This window comes from Triturus cristatus, chromosome 11, assembly GCF_964204655.1.
Source record: "Triturus cristatus chromosome 11, aTriCri1.1, whole genome shotgun sequence".
In the NCBI taxonomy this organism is placed as follows: Eukaryota; Metazoa; Chordata; class Amphibia; order Caudata; family Salamandridae; genus Triturus; species Triturus cristatus.
In genome coordinates, this window is record NC_140594.1 from 268,424,701 (window position 1) to 268,444,370 (window position 19,670).

General features: G+C 45.1%; 1 protein-coding gene across 4 annotated transcripts in view; it reads right to left on the reverse strand.

Moving 5' to 3' along the window:
* Window positions 1-19,670, reverse strand: part of LOC146783989 (uncharacterized) — a 469,916-nt gene that overhangs the window by 287,964 nt on the left and 162,282 nt on the right. For 2 of the 4 annotated variants that reach the window (XM_085636427.1, XM_085636428.1), the window contains exon 2: window positions 16,590-16,630. The exons of the other annotated variants lie outside the window; for them this stretch is intronic. In XM_085636427.1, the coding sequence (XP_085492553.1) occupies window positions 16,590-16,630 (41 nt within the window). The remainder of the gene's footprint in view (window positions 1-16,589; window positions 16,631-19,670) is intronic. 4 annotated transcript variants of the gene reach the window in all.

Here is a 19,670-nt window from a genome sequence, read left to right on the forward strand (position 1 = left end):
TTCTTACTGGAGTGGCAGCAGAGGTTGTTAAAAGAATTGTCTTGAAAGTTTGTGGTTGACATGGGTCAGAAGGGCTGCCGGCAGGCCTGTTTGCTTTGACCAGATCCATAAATTCATTGTGTGAGATGTGTGAAAGGAACGGAGAGGCTGGGTTAGAGTATTCTTGGATTGTTGTTTTGTACAAGGGTTAGTGCTGGTGCTTTGTTTCTGCCTTAGGTACCAGTCCAATGTGTCTGCTTTATCCGTGTAATGATTTGCCAGTTTGTCTGTGAAATCTTGAGTAACAGGATGAGTTCCTTCTAGGCAATTTGTAAGCAAATCAACAAGGCGGCGCTAAAACATTATCGCCGCTTTTGCATCCGTTTTCATACGAAAAGCGGTGATAATTTTATTGCTGTATCAGCAAGGTCACGCTATTGCTTGAATCCTTGCCTTAGCGTCCTTTCCCGTAACGCCCACCTTTGCATCTCTAATGAGATGCAAATAGGCGTTCCGTCCCAAAATAACTGAAGAAATGTCGCTAACCGACATTTCTCCAATTATCAATGGGCATGCTAACAAGCATAGCGATAAGAAAAGTAGCGCTAACCTTGGTTATCGCTACTTTCCTTACGCCTGCTTTTCCTTTGACTAAATAATGTTAGTCAATGGGTGGTGGATTATAGGGCTGAGACCACCCAGCCCTATCAACAAGGATATCGACGTTTTCCATGGAACATCGCTAGAAAACCAGCGATGTTCCATGGAAAACATCGCTATCACAGGAATAATTATCGCCATTGCGCTATGCGTTGGTAATACAGCGCTAGCATGGCGATAATTATCTGCGATAGCCGGCGATAAAATTCCTCAAGCTAAGGTCGGCCAGCGATAATTATCGCTGCCGCTTGTTGATATGCCCCTACATTTGCGAAATTCATTAAGTATTTTATAGAATTCTTTATTTTCACATTTAGCATTTTGAATTCTGTCTGAATAGCACCTTTTCTTAGCTTTGTTGATAGCTGACTTGTATAATCTGTTAATTTTCTGTAGGTGAAGTTTGTCTTGTTTGGCGTTTGTTTGGAGCCAGGTGCGTTGCAGCTTTCTAATTTGTTATTTTATGTCTTTTATTTCTCTGTTTCTCCAAGGCACTTTTTTTCTTTTGTTCTGTTGTGTGGTTTTGAGTGTATTCAGGATGTCAAAATCTTTCTGTAGCCACTCATATAGATTTTGAACAGAATTTATTGTTTCCAGATTTGTACTGGATGTTAGTTGTGTTTCTAAGTGTTCCAAATTGAGTTTGTTCCATGGCCAATAGGTGGATGGATGTAAGGTAGTTTTAGGTGAGTCGCTTAGTGTTGTTTTATGTTGGAAAGCAGGCATGTGGTGGTCTGACCATGTGACTGGAAAAATGTTGGAATTTGAGGGGGGAAATTTAGTAGTCTCACTACCATCTAAAGCAAATTGGGGAAGATTTTTCAATTCAAGGGGGATACGTGCAAAATAGCCAATCTTTACAAAAAATGTATTAAATATTTACCATCCAATACAAAACATAGTTATCAAAATAATATACCATAAAAAGAAACTATAAGCAAAAATAAAAAATCACTCACAGAAAGATATTTATGAACATCGATCAACTGTAACAGATTATTTAAATAAAATGCTTATTACTTCAAAAATTAATAAATAAAATGATTACCAACTTACAAAAACAAATAACAAAAAAGATACATTCATTTACACTTTACAAGCTTGTTATCTAAAAAATATACATCAAAATACAAGCACATTTTATTTAAATGCAAAAAGAAAACTATTGCCTTAAATATTAATTGTAATACATTTTAATACAAATCTAAATAAGTTAATTACAATAACACATAATACCTAAGAAGAAAATATATATAATTAACATATGAGAAAAGCAAATACTTTGCAAAAATATAAATACCATTATAACACATAAATAAACCAATTAAATAAAAATAGCAATTGATACAAATAAAGAACAACATTATAAAAATTCAAATGTAAAATAAAAAAGAATCAAAAGATGTAAACATTCCCCAACTGAAAATATAATAAAATAAACAATTTTTATATAACATTAACAAATAAATAAAATTTAAAAAATCACATAAATGTTTTCCTTTTGGATGTTTTAAACATTCTAAACAAAAAATTACTCACCACCCAATTACCCTGTAACCCACACATCCGGCTCCTAACATTTCTAACTATTTGTAAAACACATAACATAAAGAATATTTAAACTAAAACATAGCATAAAACAACAATATTAAATACAATATTTTAAACAATGACATTATTGATAAAAATACTGGAAGAATCTTTGATAATGATATTCTTACTTGCGATATTAAAGTCAATATATATTTGACATCACAATATTACTTCAATGATAGTTTTAACACACAATAATTTTATTTAAATATTTTGGCAGAATACCTAGGGAAGTCAGAGGGGTATATTCACAAGAACGTGTGCTAAACATCACCAAAAAATGTTAGCGCAACTTTACACATCGCAGCCTATCGTGGGAAAATACCCCCGTGTCAACGTGGAATTCACAACATGGGGGCTCGATGCGATAGTTTGCCAAAACCGCGTCCAATGCCTGCGATACAACCACCTCGACGAAGATAAAAACACAAACCCAAACGCGAAAAAACCTGCGATGGGCCAAAGCACGATGAGGAAATCAGAGTTAAGCAGCGCCAGGCCTGCAACACACACCTGGCAGGCGGAAAAAATCACCATAAAAGTAGAAAAAACACCCAAACACAAACTGATCAACACGCAAGCACCATGGAGGCAGACGGAGCAAGCACAGAGGACGAGCGCAACCCCACAAGCACCCCGGACGACCAGCCCGGGACCTCGGGGACAGGGAAGGGCAAGGACAAGAAAAAGAGGAAGACGAAGCTCAGTCCGCAGGCCAATAGAATCATAGTCATGGAGGTGATGGAACACCATCAACAACTGTTCGTCACCTCCAACGTGTCATTGGACACCAACAATGGAATATGGCGGGACATCATGGACAAGGTGAATGCCGTTGGAGAGCACAAGAGGACAATGGATGAGGTCAAGAGGTGATGGAATGACATCAAGTGAAAGACCAAGGAGAAACTCGCAGCCAACCAGAAGGCAGCAATGCAGACTGGAGGTGGGGGCCCAGTGCCACAGCTCGTGCTGGATGACATGGAGGAGCTGGTGTCGACAGTCATCAATGTGGATACTGTGGCCGGAGTCGGGTGACCGGACACTGCTCGACATGACACAACACAACCGCAACAGGGTGATTGACCACCAGGTACTGTGGGGACGGGTGGAGGTGGCCACGATGGCACACATGCACAATCAAGCAGAGCACAGTGAACACCATAAATGACTCTGAGTCCTCGCCCAGATCTATAGACTGTCACAATGTACAATGCCATGCTGTCTAAATGTCAACATGCACCATGAGGCTACATACATGTTGACACATTGCAATACACCATCTCCCCTTCACATTGCAGGGCACCGTCAACACCCCCTGCAGTGCAGTCCCAGCCACTGTTCACTGATGACGAGGAGGACAACCCCAGCATCGACGCACAAGCCCTCCTAGACATCATTGACATCATCGGCGACTCACCTCCAGGATCGGGGCTGTCCAGCTGCATTGAGGAGACCCCACCCACCACCCAAACCACCCAGCAGGAGGCACCCACAGCCCAGCAGTCTCCCAAGACCCACAGGAACAACACACAGCCTTCCAACGCCGTGTACTGGAGGGCCAGAGGGTGACGGCTGTGCAGGTGCGGGTGGGGTTCGACCTCATGGCTACCAAACTGGACGCCATCAATGGGTGTCTAGGCCCGCTTCAAGGTCTCCAACGAGCCCTGGCTGACATCGCTGGAGTCATGACGCGGAGAGAAGAACACCTGTCCGCTCAGAGGGGCTCCAGCGATACCAGCAGTGAGCTGGCACACATGCGGAGGCTCATGGAAGACATAGTGCGGATCGAGGCAGAAAGGATGGCAGCCACCGCTGCACACCAGTGAAATGTAGCTGGGATCTACTATGCCCTGCAGATCCTCATCATGGCATTGCTGCTACAAGGTGTGGCGATGATGAATGCTGCTGCCCCCACACCATCCACATCTCTGCCCCCTGGTGTGCTATTGCCTCACAGTTCGGCCACCAATCCTCCTCCGGCCCCTGATGTGTCAGTGGACACAGTGCCGCAGCCGGTACTGCAACACCCACAGGTGGGGCAGAGCAGACATCCGAGGACGAGGACGTGGATGGGTTTGAGTTCAGAAGGAGGCACTAGCATTCATTTCCACCACCTGGCCGGTTTCTGCTTGGTGCCGCACATGGCCCCATGACCTTCCACTGACCCTCGATATACTCCGATGCACTCACCTTGGACAGCGACATGGACTGCCATATCCTGTTTGATGACTAATGGCACTGCGACCAGACTGCAGACTGTACCCTTCCTCTCCCGCAGTACTTGTCATCCCCGGATGGACTCTGGATGGCCCCCAACGGGCCCATATTGTGTAGTGTGCTTGGCATTGCCCTGTACCGTTCCAGCTGCAAATCTGCACTGGATGTGCAATAAACATCCAGTAACACACTGCTGTGTTATGTCTTTCATCATTCATGTATGAATGTGTGGATGAATGTAGGGACAGTAATTTCCCTTGCGTCAATGATGCTCATCCTGTGGGACACCAGTCAGAGGGTGCTACATTGCATATTGTGTTCCGGGTGCCATGGACACTACAACAAGGACACACGCATCAGTCACTTCCATGTCCGGAAATGGACTGAACCACGCCCAGAGCCCAGGAGTCATTGTTGCAAGCCCTGCGCTGGTCCGGCGTACGGCAGGCCAGACCACTCCGCTTATGCTCCGAGGGCGGGCCCTCATTGCTACCCGTCACAGGCGTACTCGCTGGTGGTGTGCAGTTACTGGTCTAGTTGTCAGCATGTCACAGCCACTCCCTGAGGGCAGGTTTGCACACACACCACACCCATCCGGCACAGGCGTCACAGGCCATGTGACTCCGCCAACATAAGGGGCCGATGACGTCACATTCCCTCTGCCGGTGGTGACTGGATGATGGACGTTCCCCAGTTCACAATCATAAAGGGCCCATAAGTTGTTGCGCACAGGGTTAGTGGCACCCGAGGCCTTGCGGCTGTCACAGGCCTACCACCACGTGGCGCTGACTGGGGTTGCACAGGGTTAGTGGCACCTAAAGCTTTGCAGCCGGCACAGGCACCCCGCCACGGGACGGTGACTTTGGGTGCACTGAGGTAGGGGCACCTTAAGTGCTGAGCGGGTGTGCAGCCTGCGATGATGCCCGGTCCCGGCGGTCCAGACAGCTCAGGTTTTGTGTGCCCTGCTGGACCGCAGTGTAGGCCAGAACCAGCGGGCAGCGCGGGCCTTCCGCCACGTGGCGTCGCTTCCGGGATCACAGAGTTAGTGGCACCTATTGGGCTGAGCGGGTGTTCAGCCTGCGATGAGGCCGAGTGCACTGGTATGTCCTCTGCAATGGAGTAATCAAGACCCAGCACCAAACGTGAGACCTGGTGGCCCATGGAGCAGGGCTGCATGATGTGGTGGGTGCCATGTCCATGGGCCACAGGCTTGTGGCTTGCAGCGGCACATAGTGGGACCTCTTGTCTGCACGCCGGTGGTGGAAGGTGAGCAGTGAGGTCTGGGTGTGCATGAGCGGGCATGCTCCGATGGGTGGCGTGAGGGGCTGGGGTGCCTCTGCCTGTGTGTGCATGGGCGGGCATGCTCCGATGGGTGGTGGGAGGGGCTGGGGTGCCTCTGCCAGGGTGGGCATGGGTGGGCAGGCAATGTTGTCTTGTGCAATTGTGTGTACTGTGCCAATCATGTATCTGGACTCTGTTTCAGATGACTGGTCTGTCTCAGATGTGTGACCTGGTGAACTGCAATACATACCGGCAAGTGGTTGGAGACACACCGGTGGCAGCAGGTGAGCAGTGTGGCCTGAGTGCGCAGGGGTGGCACTCTCTCTCTCTCTCTCTCTCCCCCTCTCTTCTTCTCTCTCTCTCTCTCCCCCTCTCTTCTTAACTCTCCTTCTTCTCTCTCTCTCTCTCCCCCTCTCTTCTTATCTCTCTCTTTCTCCCTCTCTTCCTCTCCCTCCCCTTTGCTCTCTCTCTGTCCTTTGATGTGCGCAGGACACACATTCTCATCATGATTTTTGCCTTGCAGGCTGTGACCTACGGATTGTCCCGAGTGGAGCCGCCATGTGTCTTCATTTCAGTTCAGTGTTCATGTTAATAAAGTTTGATTTGTTGCTTCGAAAGTGTGATGCTCATTTTTGTGACGACACATGCATCTCACTAGTTGTGATTGTGCGACATCATGTGGATTATTTTGTACATGTTTAGGTGTAGCTGATGTGGCATGTCTTTGGTTGGGGGGTGCCAGGGAGGGGGGGTCCTGGGGGTGGTGGCGGCGGGTGTAGTTGCCCTTTCGGCCCTCCGGGCTGCATGTTCAGTTGCCATGGTGCATCTGTTGTTCTTCAGGTGTGGCTCTGGGCTGGGCTCCCTTTTGTGGTGCAGGCTGTCATCCGACTTTGCACCAGGACAGAGCAGGTGTTACTTCCCTGCTGCTAATGCGCCTTATCGCCTGTTTTGTGTTCTTATCGCAGATCTGGCTGGTCATTGAGAATGTTGTGGAGTGGTGTTGTCACGGATTTTGGCACGGGAACGCCTACTCTGCATTTCATTAGCGATAGTTGCGGGGGTCATCTGTGGCGATCTTTTTGCGGCTGCTATCACTGGTAAACTGGTGCTGTGGGATGTTAACACCAGCTTGTGTTTGGGGTGATAGGTTTATCGCCACTTTGGCTGCGATAAAGTGCCGTTGACTCAGCGATAGATCCTTGTGAATATGCCTCAGAGTGTTTCTGATGGCAGAGTGCCTGATTATGATGGTGGTCGGACCCTAAGCAGTCGGGAGAAGAATGTCATAACACAAAAATCATCAAAAAAATATTTTATACTAATTCACCTCCCTTGCAAGTACCCCAAAAACCTACTAACTGGCTACATATTTAAAATAAATTATAAATAAAACATTAACAGTGTGATTAAATAAAACAAGTACAATTAAAACAAATACACTTAACAATGAATCAACAAATAATTCACATACAACAATTAATTGTCATAACAATTAATTGATTAAATAGTTTACATAAATAATTATCCACTAATCTTTTAGTTAACCTTAAAAACACATTACTGAATATTTAAAATAATTAACCAATTATTTAATACAATTAATTGCCAGTTAATTACATAAAAACATATTTTAAAAAACAAGAACTTATATTTAAAACAACTACCCTCCCTAATCCATAACAAATCTACAACTACGGAAATACAAATGAATAATTATTTGTTATAATTGGAAATTAAACTTTTAAAATTTCAAACTATACTAAAATAATACAAATACAAATTAATCAATTGAATGTTTTACAGTTAATTGCCAATTAAATATTTAATTCAGATAAAATTTCATTTAAAATAAAAACAATACTTTATCATTAAAATAACTGCACACTGAAATCTCCTACAAACCCAATAACTTGTTACTAAATGAAAAATGACTAATTAAATGTAAAATAATTAATCACACATTACAACTTGCAAACTATGATAAAGCAAAAAATAAAACATTTACTATAATAATACAAATACTATAATAACAATACATATTAAATTAATTTATTACACCAGTATTAAAGTAAACAATATCATATACAATGGTATTTAGAAAAACAATATTATATACCTAAAAAACGATATTCTTACCTTCTATATTCTGTCCCACAATAGTCTCCATCTTTTTTAGCAGAGCCTGGGCATCCCCCTTTCTTGAGTACATGAATACTGGAAAAGTATTCCAGTTCCAGCCTATGACTACCCCTTGACAATGGCAAGCTCTATAGAAGTCCAGGAACTCACTGGTTCCTGTCCTTCAGATGCAAAGCTTGTCTCAAAATGACCAAGAACTCTGTTCTTGACATTTGGACAATTATGCTTAGAAAAACTGTTCTGTGTTGGAGTCATCTCACACTCTTACATCTTCCAGATGTTCTCTCACTGGACCTAGTTCTACAGGCCCTGACCCAAATAGACCTGTGTGGCTAGTGCCCAGAGCAGAGGTCTTCAAGAATTGTGGCCATCGCAAGCAGGACTCTCTCTGATTGGAGTCAGCAGTCAGAGTAAATAATAACTATGTGGAAGTGTCAACTCTAACGTTCCTCTAATCTGAGACACGGCAGCATAAAGGCAGGAAATGGCAGAGAATTGCCCTTCCATACAAAAGGAAATGTAAAAACATATACTGCTTTGCATGGAGAGTGGTGCTTCTTTCCTTCCCTTCACCTTCCTTGCTGGTGCCATTTGGTGTCCTTGCTGGTTCCTTTTACATCGGTTCATCACACTGTTGTCAAGACATTGGAAGCTACTCGTAGGTTAAGTTTAAACATTTTTCTGCAGGGTAATTCCCTTATTCCCTCCATCCTTGCTCTACTTCTGTTTTTTTACCACTGCTCAACATAAATTGAGTTTTGCCTCACAGCATGACACTTGTACAAGCATTATCACTCAACAGGTATTCACACTGTTAGATAAGCAGACATTCTTTTACACATAAACACACACACGTAGACCATGCGACAGTTTCACGTACTGTACAGTATTTGAAACAGGGAAAGGTTCACGACACTTGGGTGGGTTTAAACACCACCAGAAAGGAATATTAGTGATTCAGAATGTAATATCCAGAAACGTAACCCTGCACTGGTCCTTTCAGATTGCAGCCACGAGTCACTCCAATTCTACAATTTATGGGTCGCATCAAAAGGTAAAATTGTGGAGTCACCTCTGTCGACCTTCTCAAGCTTCGGGGGATGCTTTCTTTACTGAGAATCTTTCTAAAAAACAGAGGAACACCCTGATAACCAGACAGAAAGGAACCCCTAAATAAAAATAATCTGGAAAAATCAGAGCACTATGAGGTCTTACACAGGGCATAACTGTGCTGTGCAAATGCTGATGACCTGGTGTCCTTGCACTTTATTGTCCAGAGGTCTCAGTTGAGAGTCTTATCTCTGCAAGTCCTGGTGTTTTAGCTAACAGCAGTTTGGCCTCTGAAATGTGCTGTGATGCAGGCATTTTCAGAGCCTGAGGCAAAATTACATTAGACCATTTGTCATAGTATTTTCCATAATAACAAGGCGTTTTCAGCCATTTCTTGCAGTTTTGCACCCTTTCCTGTTATTTTCTGACAGTGCTCTCAAGAAGCCATAATCTAAAGTGTTTACAGTATATCTGTAAAACATGGGTTGTTGATTGTGGGGTGTGATAACCCTACTCAAACAACAACCACAGTCCTTGTCAGGGTGAACCACAAAGTCATAAGCTTAACACGTGCTGAACCCTCTCGTAGCTTGGCACAAAAGTAATCAGGCTTAACTTACAGGCAAAGTGTAAAGTATTTATGCAGCACACAAACAGTAACAAAGTGAAAACACAACACAAGAAAAAGCCCAAACTAATTTAGAAAAATAAGGTACATTTTAATTAATAAATGAGAACAAAACACCACAAAATCCAATCAGTAGAATCAGAGATACGCAATTTTAAAGGTTCAAGTAAAAAACAGTGGCAAAAAGAAGGGGTGGGTATCTGATCGCGCTAGCCTGGGATAAAGTCACAAGTTCAGGCTCACCATGATGGAGTGTGTGCCGGACAAAAGACCATTAGGAGCAGATCCCCAGGGCAGTTGCAGGGAGGCCTCTTGAGTTGGTTGTGTCTCAGTAGTTCAGAACAGGAGGTCAGCCAACTGACCCTTGGATTCACTCAGGTTAGCCTGTCATGAAGGGAGCAGGTCCAGTCTTCCTTCTCAGGGAGCAGGACAGGCCTCCAGCACAAGGGCAGTCCTCTGGGGAACAAGGCAGTTCTTCTTCTGTAATGATCAGAGGTCCAGGAGTGTACTGAGTGGCTCAAGAGGTCCAATATGTACACCTGGTGCCACCATCTGAAGTGGAGGAAACGTTTATTGATTTATGCAGGGCCAGTATTATGTAGTGCTTTGAAAGTCAGCCGTGGTCCGTGCAGATAACAGTGGTGGGGTGGTGGGGCCGTGTAAGGGGGGTTTCAAGGGATGATGCAAAGGGAAAATTAAATTAATAATACATTTTCCCTCTGCATCGTCCCTCTGAATCCCCCCTTACACGGCCCCATGGCCCCACCGCTGTTACCTGCATGGACCGCGGCTGTTCAAAGTGCGGGTGAAGAGTTTTAATTATGCTTGTTTGTTACTGGGCGTAGCCATTGGAGCTCCTTCAGGTGTGGTGTGATGTGAGTGAGGCATGGGGGATTGAGAGTGAATCTGGCCACTGAGTTTTGAATGGTCTGCAGCCTTCTGGTGAGTATTTTTGTTGATCCCGGCATAGAGGGTGTTCCCGTAGTCCAGCTTGCTTGTGACAAGGGCATGCGTGACAGTTTTCCGGGTGCTGGCTGGGAGCCATTTGAAAATCTTCCTTAGCATCTTCAGGGTATGGAAGCATGAGATGGTGACAGCAATGACTTTGCTGTAGATGATGATCCTGAGATTCTTGGCAAAGGGGAGTTCATGTCGGCCCTACCTCTGTTGGCCACCAGGTGGAGTCCCACAATGATGTACTGTTCCTGAAGATCAAGATTTTGGTTTTGTTGGTGTTCAGCTTTAGACAATTGGTGTTCATCCAGGAAGATTTCATCAGCAGAGGTCTGTGCAGGTAAGCACGGTGGGGCGGGGCTGGGGTGGATATTTCGACAGACTACGGAGTAGGATTTATTTATTTATTTTTTCCTACACTGTCATCTGTCGACTTACCCCCACCTCCTGCCCGCCGCGTTTACCTGCACGGACCGCCACTAGATTTCAATCATGCAGGCATTGAGTTTGATCAGGATACGGGGCGTCTTGTCTGTGGGGGAGAGAATGAGTTGTGTGTCATCAGTGTAGGAGAGGACATTGATATCATCAGAGCAGATGATGCTGGTTAGAGGGATCATGTATTTGTTGAAGAGGGTCAGGTTCAGAGACGATCTTCGTGGAACTCCTCAGATGAGGTAACGGGCGTCTGAGATGTACAGTGCCAGGTTGACTGACTGGGTCCTTTCAGTCAGGAAGGAGCGGATCTTTCGGAGTGCGTGTCCTTGGATTCCGATGTCGTGTAGGCATTGGATGAAGATGTGGTGGAGACTGTGTCAGATGCTGCAGAGAGGTCCAGGAAGATGAGGGCTGCCGTGTCCCCTCTGACCAGAGTCATTCAGAAGTCATCCATGGCAGCAGGAACCGCACCAACGGAATAGGAGGTGGAATCGCCATCATCCACAAGAACAACCTACAGCGTGTCTGTGCAGGGAGCGCTCACTGAGGAGGATGAATTTCAGGGATCGGTGGTGCGGGGTTCCGGTGTGGGAGCGGCTGTTGTGGGGGTGCTGTCAATGGTGAAGGATTGTTGGCAGTGTCGGCAGGAGAATGGGCCGTAGGTGGTGTTCGGCATTGACTGTTGGCAGTTGTAGTATCCTCTGGGGTTGAGTTCGAGGAAGGCAGCTGAGTCATATCGGTGGATGGTCGGATACCCAGGGTCCCTGGTGCTGGGCTGGGACACCCCTAAGGTAGGCCCAAGGGCAGGGTGCATTGTAAGTATAAGGTGGGCATGCCCTGGTGTGTGTGGAATGTCCTAATAGTGAATTACAGTCATTTTCGTTTTCCACTATTGCAAGGCTACCAGTCCCCATAGGCCAGAATGGGCAGTTTGATTATAACATTTTATAATCCTAACTGACCCAGGAAATATGGTAGTAATTTGAGTTTAGCATGCCTGAACTCAGAATGATAAAATACATTTTTAGTAAAGTTGGTTTTAACATTCTGTGTTTGAAAATACCACTTTTAAAAAGTAGGTATTTTTTTACCTAACCATCCAACCTGCCTCTGCTAGCTTGTGTATTGTGAGTCTGGTTTTGTTAGTGTAGAGTGGTGGGAGGAGTAGCACCTGGGTCTGAATAGGGCTGTGCCTGCCTTCCACAATGCTGGCTCCACCTCCTGTGGTGTGTCTGATGTCCCTGGCCCACCCTGCCAAAGGAGTCCTGTAAACAAAGTGCTCCAGGACTGCACAGAACTGGTTTGGACTAGGTACAGGCCCCTCTGCCTACAGAGGACAGAGGATTTAGTAGTACCCCAGACCCCAAGACTTTAGATCACTTCTGAAACAACAAGATGAACCTCTGCCAAGGAGAAGAACCAAGGAACCTGTAGGAATTGGACTGCCCCTCTGCCAGTGTGCTGTGTTGGCCTACAGTGGTGTCTTCAGTGCCAAGGAGAGGAGAAGGAACTTTTAAAGAACTTTCATCATCTTGCAGAATATTACTCTAAGGGCTTGAACTTGTGCTTGCCTCCTGCTGAAGTCTCAGGGACAAAAGACTTCACCACCAGCTCCCCACTGAATTTCCTTGCTGGGAATTCTGTCTGCAGAAGCCTGCGTGTCGCCAGGAGCTGGAAGCTCAACTCAACGAGAAGAAGCGTGTCACAGTCTCAGCTGTTGCTGTCGAATCGCCGGAGAAGCGCGTTGCCGCCGCAGAGGCAGCTGCCGCATCACCAGAGAAGCGTGCCTTCATCAAAGCTGTTCACCGACGCATCACCAGAGAAGCGTGTCGCCTCCGCAGAGGTCGCCGTCGCATCACCGGAAAAGCGTGTGGTAGGGCCTGTTGCGGTTCCAAAGTTACAGAGGTCGCCGCCGGGCGTGCATGCATCGTCTTCACATTGTCGCATCAAGGGCGCCATCTTCTCGCATCGCACTTATTTTTATAAAACCTGTGTCGTGTCCATCTGTAGTGCTTTCAACTGTATGTGTTCCCAAATGCTTAACACACTGCCTCTGAGATAAGCCTGTCTGCTCATGCCAAGCTACCAAGGGGGTGAACAGGGGTTATCCAATAGTGTAATCCCCTTTCTCTGACTTAGAAGCAAGGGTCCTTATTTGTTCAAAGGTACCTACCTCTGCCAACTAGATACCCCCAGTTCTAACAATCTCTTTGACAAAGGCAGGAATAAACTGAGCTATTTAAAATACAATTCTATGATCTGCATGTTGCATGTTCTTTACAGCAAGCATATCAACCCACTGTGCAACTGTATTTTGAGTCAAAACTGCCACTAGACAAAACTCTACCTCTCTCCAGTAGGAACATTATTAACCAGCGTTATCCTGACATTTTTATTGTTGGCTGAAAATGCTTGTCAGACAAGGAACTCTGCAGCAGGGTCTTTTAAACCCATAAGTTATTTTTAAATGCACACCCCCAGAGGTGTAACACATGCCCCACTGCCCCCGCAGTGTGGGGGGGGGCAAGCTCCAGGGGCCCCGTCAGCACAGCACTACGGCCAGAGAGCTTCTTCACGCCACTGAGTCAGCCTTCACTTGAACCTGACAATTCATGACTGCATCAGACTTTCCTTAAGGACAAGTGAAGTGCTGCGACATCCGATGGAAATGGTTTTTACTCCATGTGGCTTCCTCCAGCCAGCCAGGCGGTATTTAATAACTGCCTCAACCATCTCGAAACAGAGCCAATTAATGGTATCGGGTGCTTCTTAACACTGTCTAGAGATCAGAGCTTAGATTTCCAAATGTGTGCCACTGAGGGAGGTGGAGAGGCTGGTTAATACTTCATGGTTAGATGGCAGAGCATGCATGTGAGAGCCTCTTTTAGAGGGTCCCGCCACACAGGATGGAAGTGCGTTGATAGAGCTGCATAGAGGTCAAGTCTTGAAACAGAAAAGTATGAAATAGATGAATTCGTATAGGGGAATTTGGGGGTTGAACGATGATTAAAGTCCAGTCTGTGGAACTATATTAAAGCACAATATATGGGTTCAGTGGGACTTTGTGTCATTCCCACTACTGAAATAATAAGGAGTGCTAGTGGTCAGGAAGAACATGCAGAGGAGGAGCTGTGTAGACCACCCATTTCAGAATAGTAGGGAGTGCTTAGGGTCAGGATTGGAATTAGGTGTAGTGATGGAGCTGTGTGTGCGCCCGACTACTGGAAAAGTAGAGAACACAGTGTGCCAAGATTGAAGTGTTGAGGTGGAGCTGTGTGTGATATCTGTGTTGTAATATTAAGGTGTACTGCAGGTCAGGACCACAATGAGGTGTAGAAGAGGATCTAACTGCCTCACCTGCGATAAAAGAGCATTCCGCAAGTGAGCAATGGGGTTCACCGACTTCGCTGTCTGTATGTGGTCTCAGTACTGCAGCAGGAGGTGACGCCCTAATCACCAGCCAGAGTCCATTGGCAGATCTTTGAAGCACAAGGGTGTATTGTGGGTCCAGATCTTCCCCCACTCATTTTTAAGAAACATTTTAGACACTGGCAGGGATTCAAGGTAGGAGTGTCCACATAGACAAGTAAGAGATCAACCACTAAGGAGGACCATGAGAACAGAAGAATAGGGACTGAAACAGTGTAACTCCCAAAGTATCCAACAAGAAGTTTACGGCTGAAATGTGCAAATATGTGCTTGTGGGACCCTGTACTAAGGGGATTAATACAGGAGAGAGGGATCTTAAGAGCTAATATCGCACAATCCCAGCATAAAAATGCAAGGCCCCATGCATAGAGCTGCTTTCATAAGGTGTTACATCTGTAAATGCAAGAGTAAATCATGAGAAATTCAATTGTACATCATGAATGTACGTTCTTATCCTGCAGTCTTTTTTCCCCGCAGGGGATTACAATGCGGTTGTTACAACGACAGCGTTCTGATTCTGTATACCATTACTCCGCAAGTCGGAACAATGACCTGCGGAGGGGGGGCGCTGGATGTTGGAATAGTATAATTTACTATTCCAACTCCAGTCTGTGCGGACAATAGGGAAGGTTTTGGATTTTAAATCCAACACCTATCCCCGCCCCCCCCCCCCCCCACCCCTCCGCAAGTCTTTGTTCCGACTTGCGGAGTAATGGTATGCGGAATCACAACACGGTCGTTGTAACGATCGCGTTGTGATTTCCTGCGGGGAAAAAGATTCGTAGTAAACAACGGGAAAAAGATTCATGGTAAAAGTTGTTTACCGTACTTATCTGCTTACAAAGAATCTTTAATGCAATGAAGAACTGAAGTAGGAGGAGAGTTTCGGCACACTCTATGTGACAGGGTCTCCAGCAGCAGGAAGTGCGTTGGGAATTGATTCCCTTCCATGAGTCCTGTAACAGACCCTCTTTGGAGCATTGTGCCTCGGTCTCTAAATATTAGGGTATAGATTCCTGCAAGATTCCTAATTACTTACTGTTGTAGTGGCAAGTCACAATTGTCTGAAAAATATCCAGTTGTGATTACATTATAATCCACATTTGTAAAGCGCGAACAATCAGTTCTCTAGGCGCTGGGGCCCGTCGGAAGATTAGGCAAGCTATTGCCCAGAGTCACATGGTGCGGGGCTAATCTGCCACCGGTGCCGGGGATCGAACCGTGATCCCCAGATTCCGGAGTCAGTCGCCCTGGCCGCACCTCTTCCACTCTCCATTAAGCAATGTTGCAGCTGCCTGTCCCTCAATCCCTGTGCAAAAATACTTTTTAAGTTCTCAGAAACCATTTGTTAGACTCTTCTGTGTTTCTCTGAAAATAGTTTTCTTGAAGCAAGTCTGATGTTCCACTTTTTAAATGATTTCTGCTTCAATGTTGAAACTGATTTTAATTTTGAGTTGCATAGTTTGAAGAATTTCTATGTCAGTGAATTCCAAGCAATGCGGGTATAGCGACAAAAGAGAAAGTGATAAACAACACATTTAACAAAACCATTTTCTTCATGGCTTTATACATTCACCCCCGACTATTTATTCCACATAAAGAGTTTTACCCCAGAATCAAACTACACACTGTTTAACTTTAAAGATCCTGTTGCAAATATTCAACATGGCTTTTCAAACATGTCTTCGTCAACAAAGACCACTATCATCCAAAGACGGTCGACAGTAACAAACAGGTTTTTCCCTTTTTGGAGTTCATAAGTGGGGTGCCTGGCATGCCTAAAGAATAAAGAATAGAGAAGCGCATGGTCTGGTGCATACCAAGAAAAGAACTCGGGGGGGGGGGGGGGAGGGGGTTAAACCAAGCGGTAGATACCCATCCACTAAAATGTGTCTTATAACACGTATCATGTAAACCTACCCCATCCCCTCACCCATAGCTCGCATTCCCTGCTGCCCCCAGATACTGTACATTTGCCTGGAAGGCTGCAAGGGTGCTGCTATTGCCTCATCTCTATGCAACAAAGATTAGTGGCACCCAAACAGAACGCCGATAGCACTATAATTTTTCACTTACTGAAACATATTTTTTTCAACTTTGGGAAACACATTTTTGCCCAAATAACATTTAAAACAAAAAATGAGAACTCGAATACCAAAGGAATCCATCCCACTTATTTACAAAGGTATTTACAACAGTGTCATCCACTTGCACTTACCTGAACAAGATCCAGCACTGGCTGCTTCGCACCGCCCGGAGCTGGAAATAGAAGACACAAACAAAGAACTAAACGCTGCGTTGGTGGGTCGATTGAGAAAAATTTAAAAAGCCCCACAGCTGCGCTGCGAACAAAAGAAAGGCACTAAAGCACAGCGACAGTTGTGTTGAGTAATCAAAAGGTAACATGTGGGCGCGTGGCCGCTATGGTTAAAGATGAAGCGGGCGCCGGATTAATAAAAAGGTACGTGGTGAAGACCTCTCAACAGCTGTTCAAAATTACAAATAAACTTGGACTGAATTGGATTGAAATACTACTCCTGTTGTGTGTGATGGCGGACCAGGGGGAACACAGGAGGAGGGACCATCACGCGCGCTGTGCCAGGAGGGGGAACACGTTGGGATGAACAACCAAATTGAACAATGATTCAAATGACCTGTGAGAGAACCAAGCGCCCAAAGAAGTGACAATGAACCAATTAAAAAGCAGCATTTTCGATTGTCATGACAAAGAACCAATGACAATCGATGAGTTTGGTTAAGCCCATATTGTAGATACATCAGGTCTTGCAGACAGCACATGCGCACTGCCTAGGCTCGACCTAAAAAATAATCTAAAAGAAGGAAAATAATCTGGAGGAAACACTGTGATGCAGCCAGTAAAAAAGAAATAAGCGCACAGTAAAAAAAACACCATTATGCTATTAGGAAGGCCAGGCTATATTTTATAAATAATAAGATTGAGAATTATGCCAATTCAGCTGAAAACCTCTTTGAATTTGAAAAGTCACTCATGAAGCCTCCTATTTCATTAGCAGGCCCAACATCATCGGAAGTTAGATGCAATATGTTTGCCCATTTTTCTTGGAGAAAGTTAATAAAATGTGTACTACTCTGCCAGGGACAGCATCTCAACTTCCCAATGATAATCCACCTCCCCAGATGGAGAAAGTGAAGATGCATTTAGCTTCCTTCCCAAAGACTGATACAGGAGATATCGAAAGTTTACTGACATCAATTAAATCAGGGTCCCCTCTGGACTTTGCACCTCCAATATTCTATCAAACGGTGAAAAGGTGATCTGTTGGTCATGGTGAATATAATTAATCAGTCTTTGATACTGGTGAAGTGCCACACGCATGGAAGCACGCCATGATAAAGCCACTTTTTTTAAAAAAAAAAATCACTAAATCCATCAACCCCAGAAAGCTACAAACCAATTTCCCTGCTTCCAGCTGTCAGTAAAGGTGCTGGAAAATTTGTTAATGAAAATCTGTCTTCATTTTTAGAGAATCAAGGAATTCTCCACTACACCCAAACAGGCTTTTGAGCAGGAAATACCACGGAGACGACTTCGCTAGCCGTCACAGATAAACTGAAAGCAATTCTAGATACTAATGGGCCAGCAGTAGTTATATTTCTTGATTTAAGTGCCACATTTGAAAAGGTCTTCCCCCCTTGACTCTCATCAGGAAATTAGAAGAGGTAGCCATAGGCAGAAATGGCTATCCTCATTTCTGAAAAATAGAACCTTTCAGGCTTAGGAGAAAACTTTCCTCTCGGAAATACTCGCTCTGGATCATGGGGTGCCTCAGGGATCATCCTTGAGCCCCACCCTGTTTAAGTCCAGCCATTGGCAGACATAGGGCATGTTTTTTCAATGGTATCATATGATGATACCCAGAATACCATCTCCCTAAAAACCTATCACAGCCACTCTTTCCATCCATGTCTCAGAGATGTCACTGACTGGATGTCTAGCAACATCCTTAAACTCAACGGCAATAAGACTAAGGTGCTAGTGGCTGGCAACAACTCCTCCCTTTGCAATGCACTACAATGGGCCAACTACTTAGGAGACCTACACCCTCCTAAAAACTGAAATAGGAAGTTTGGGTTTCTGGATCGATCATAATCTTACTATGGAGATCCAAGCCCAGAAACGTGCCTCCTGCTGCTTTGGTCTACTCAGGAAATTCCATACCTTTGTCATGATAGACAAGGCCACCCCTCACAATGGATGGTACACTGTAGAACCAGACTTATCTTCCGAGCCACTCTTTGAGGTCAAAGGTTGGTCCTAAGTTCAAAAGGGAAACCTTGGGGGGAAATGTCACATATCACTGAGGCAGAATGGTTGAAGACCGTCACTTGGCTTTCAGACCAACTACCATCTGAACCAGCTTAAAAGCAGGCTGACATACCTCCTTATTAGGTTCCCGTTACAAGTGACCTGGTGTAATTGTCTGTACCTGCCCATGGATCTCAACGGTTACGGCTCCTTACAAATACTACTTGACAGGATCTACAGACATGGAAGCACACACAGACCACCCTACTTATAGACACCTTCACACACAGCCTTCGAGACTTACAGGTATCCATGTACACTGACCTACAACCATCCATGCACACAAACCAAAAACACAATTAGGAACGCTTACACACAGACCATCACACAGAGATTCACATATGTGTGCACTCATATACACATGCACACACACAAAGAAATCACGTATACAGACTCAATACCACAAAAACAGAATACAGCCAGACAGCACACAACTAGCCTAACACAGATGGTAAGGTTACAAATCAACAGACAGAACTACAGACAGAAGGACACAGTCTTTATATATATATTTAATCTGTAGCCTCTTGATAAAGGGAATACTATCACAGATAGAGGAAAGATGGAGTGTCAGTGCCAGTTAAAGCCTTGGCGTCTTTGTGGGTGATTAAGCACCTCAATCTCTATGCCCACTCAGTGACAAAGTGCACAAATAAAGTAGTGCAACTCTGAACTAATAGAAGTTATATTAGAGGTGGCAGGGTCAAGGCTCCCTCGCATTCCAGTATCTGTTGCCTGTCTCTAGTCTCACACCTGAAGGCTTTACAGAGCGCTATATGGTAAAGCGGAAAATGCACTAACTGAGGGGTGGCAAATCGGAGCTTACCCTCCGGATAACTATATGAGAGATACCAAATCCTAAATGTGACGGTGAAGGGACACACTTCCGGGCATGTACTAATTATTAATACTGAGCGATTGATCCTGTGTCTGAAGCTGCATTTGTATGCC